This window comes from Bison bison, unplaced genomic scaffold, assembly GCF_000754665.1.
Source record: "Bison bison bison isolate TAMUID 2011002044 unplaced genomic scaffold, Bison_UMD1.0 scf7180017864160, whole genome shotgun sequence".
Classification (NCBI taxonomy): Eukaryota; Metazoa; Chordata; class Mammalia; order Artiodactyla; family Bovidae; genus Bison; species Bison bison.
Genome location: NW_011494732.1, coordinates 8,313,939 through 8,316,306, shown reverse-complemented (window position 1 = coordinate 8,316,306; position 2,368 = coordinate 8,313,939). Strand labels below are relative to the sequence as shown.

At 52.0% G+C, this 2,368-nt stretch overlaps 1 protein-coding gene across 1 annotated transcript in view; it reads left to right on the top strand.

The window, feature by feature from the left end:
* Positions 1-2,140: 2,140 nt before the first annotated feature.
* FAM109A (family with sequence similarity 109, member A) overlaps positions 2,141-2,368 on the top strand; it is a gene marked incomplete at its 3' end in the record, with an annotated part of 666 nt that continues 438 nt past the window's right edge. The window contains exon 1 of the mRNA XM_010841428.1: positions 2,141-2,259. Coding sequence (XP_010839730.1) covers positions 2,141-2,259 — 119 coding nt within the window. The remainder of the gene's footprint in view (positions 2,260-2,368) is intronic.

Genomic DNA, 2,368 nt, shown 5'->3' with positions numbered 1-2,368 from the left:
TGAAGAGGCTACTGTAGCTGTCCAGGCAAGCCACGATGGTGGGGGTGCCGGGGAGCTAGAATGGGAGATGGCAGTGAGCAGAGATTAGGCCCCTGATTTGGAAGAGATTGGAGGGGGGATCAAGGTGACCTGATGAGAGTGACAAGATGTGGAGGTGGGGGGAATCCAATAGCCTTTCACCAAGACAGCCCCGAGGGGAGCATTTGGGGAGGCTGAGAAGAAGATCATCAGCTACCAGAGCTTAGCACGGACTGTGCCTGGCACTGTGCTCAGCGCTTCTACATAGTCATTGTGTCATCGTCTCAACAGCCCTGACTTAGGTGCTATTATTCCATTTTACAGATGCAGAAACAGAGGCCCAGAGAGGCTTAAAGCTTGCCCAGGATCACATAGCTTGGACACTCCAGAGCTGACATTTGAACCCAAAGAAGAGCAAGTCAAAACCAGAACTGGGCAGAGAGCAGGGAAGTGAGCTGTGGCCTGAGAGGTAGGAGGGAAATGGGGTGAGTACGGTGGGTGGTTCCTGTGTGAAATGGGGCTGGGGTCCACATGGGCCTTGCTGGGGAGTTGGTAGGAATCCCTCCCACTTTGCAGAGAAAGAAACTGAAGCTCAAGAGAGGGGAGGCCTAAGTCTGAAGTCACATAGCTCAGGGAGGCAGAGCAGAGATTAAATACCTTGAGTATTCAGGGGCTGTGGCCTTGGTCAGATCAACTTACTAGGTCAGGACAGGCTGATAATCAGCACAAGATCATGGCTCATGTTGCCTCTTCCAGGAAGCCCTTCTTGACTCTGTAGGCTGGTGAGATAAGGTGGATTGGGGATGGAGCAACTGCCTCTTCTGCCCTGGGTCAGGTCGCCTGTCTGGACCCCACTGTAACCGGCTGCTCCAGCTGAACCGGAGGAGAGAGAGCCTCCTTTCCAGGAAAGCCTCATTCCTCCAGGTCCTGAGTAAGGCACTGCCCACTGGGGAACGAACATTAACTGAGCACCTACTGCACTCCAGCGACTTTATATACTTTGCTTCTTGAACAATGTGGCCACTGTCCTACGTAGAGTGAGGTTTTAAAGCAGGAGCTCAAGATGCATTTGTAGCGTGGCCATGGAAAACCCCAGGGGAGGGCGTAGCCACACTGGAGACTCATATGCCACCTAAGTCCTTCCTGGCCATCATATACTCCTTGGAGGGGAGTAGTAAAATCACTGTGGCCAAGTGCAGAGAGTTAGATTCCTCTGCTGCAAATGGATGCACAGTGCTCTCCCTCCGGCCTCTCTGACTTTTAAGAGTGAACCAAGTCCTGGGCCCTTTGTCTAGATTTTGTAGCAATCTTTTATGCCACTCTGACTGCATCCCCTGCCTCTCCCCTTCCTCACTCTGCTCCAGCCTCACCAACAACCTTAAGCGCACTAGCAGCTTCCTACCTCAGGGCCTTTGCACTTGCTATTCCCTCTGCCTGGCATGTCCCAGGGGCTCAGTCCCTCACCTCCTTCAGGTCTCTGCTCAAATGTCACCTTCTCAGTACAGCTTTTCTTTTAGAATCAAACACACCTCTTGTCCTTAATACTTCTGATCTCCCCTCCCTGTCTTGTATTTTCCACACCACTTAAGCCCATCTGACAGATGTACCTTACCTGTTTGTTAATTGTGTACTCCCTTCACCTGCCACCAGCATATCAGCACCAGGAGGGCAGCGACCCTCTCTGTCTTGTTTACTGCTCTATACCTAATGCCTAGAACAGTGCCTGGCACACATTAGGTGCTTAATAAATGTTTGATGAATGAAGTCCCTACTGTCCTCTGAAATAGATTCTGTTCACATCCCTATTTCATGGAAGAGCAAATCAAAGCTGACATCAGCAGAGATGGAATCCGACCACAAAAGGTCAGCTGGCCTGGTACCCAGGGGTGATAGAATTAGCAGTGCCTGAAACTGAGGCCTGGGTGTGGGTTTCAGCTCTCGGCCCAACTTGCTTTGTGGCCTTGGACCAGTGGACTAACTTCTCTGTACTTTGTTTCCCCACCTGGCAAACGGGTAAGGCTAGTCCGGACACCTAAAGTTTGTTTCGAGATTAAATGAGTTCATATATATAAAATGCTTGGCAATGTTCTAAGAATCCTCACCATCATTTGGGGGAGGTAGGATGGCGGGAGAGTTAACCAGCCTGACTTCTGGGGCCAGCCAGACCCGGGTTCGAGTCCACTTTCTGCTCCTGAAGAGCTGTGTGAGCCCAGGCAGGCTGCGTCTGCTCTTTGAGCCTCAGTTTCCTCATCTGTGAAATGGGGGTGGCGGGGGGTGGGGGTGGTGATGAGTGCTGTGGCAGCCAGCGTTGTGTGAGGTCACCCGAGGCGGCGGCCGCATGAATAACCGC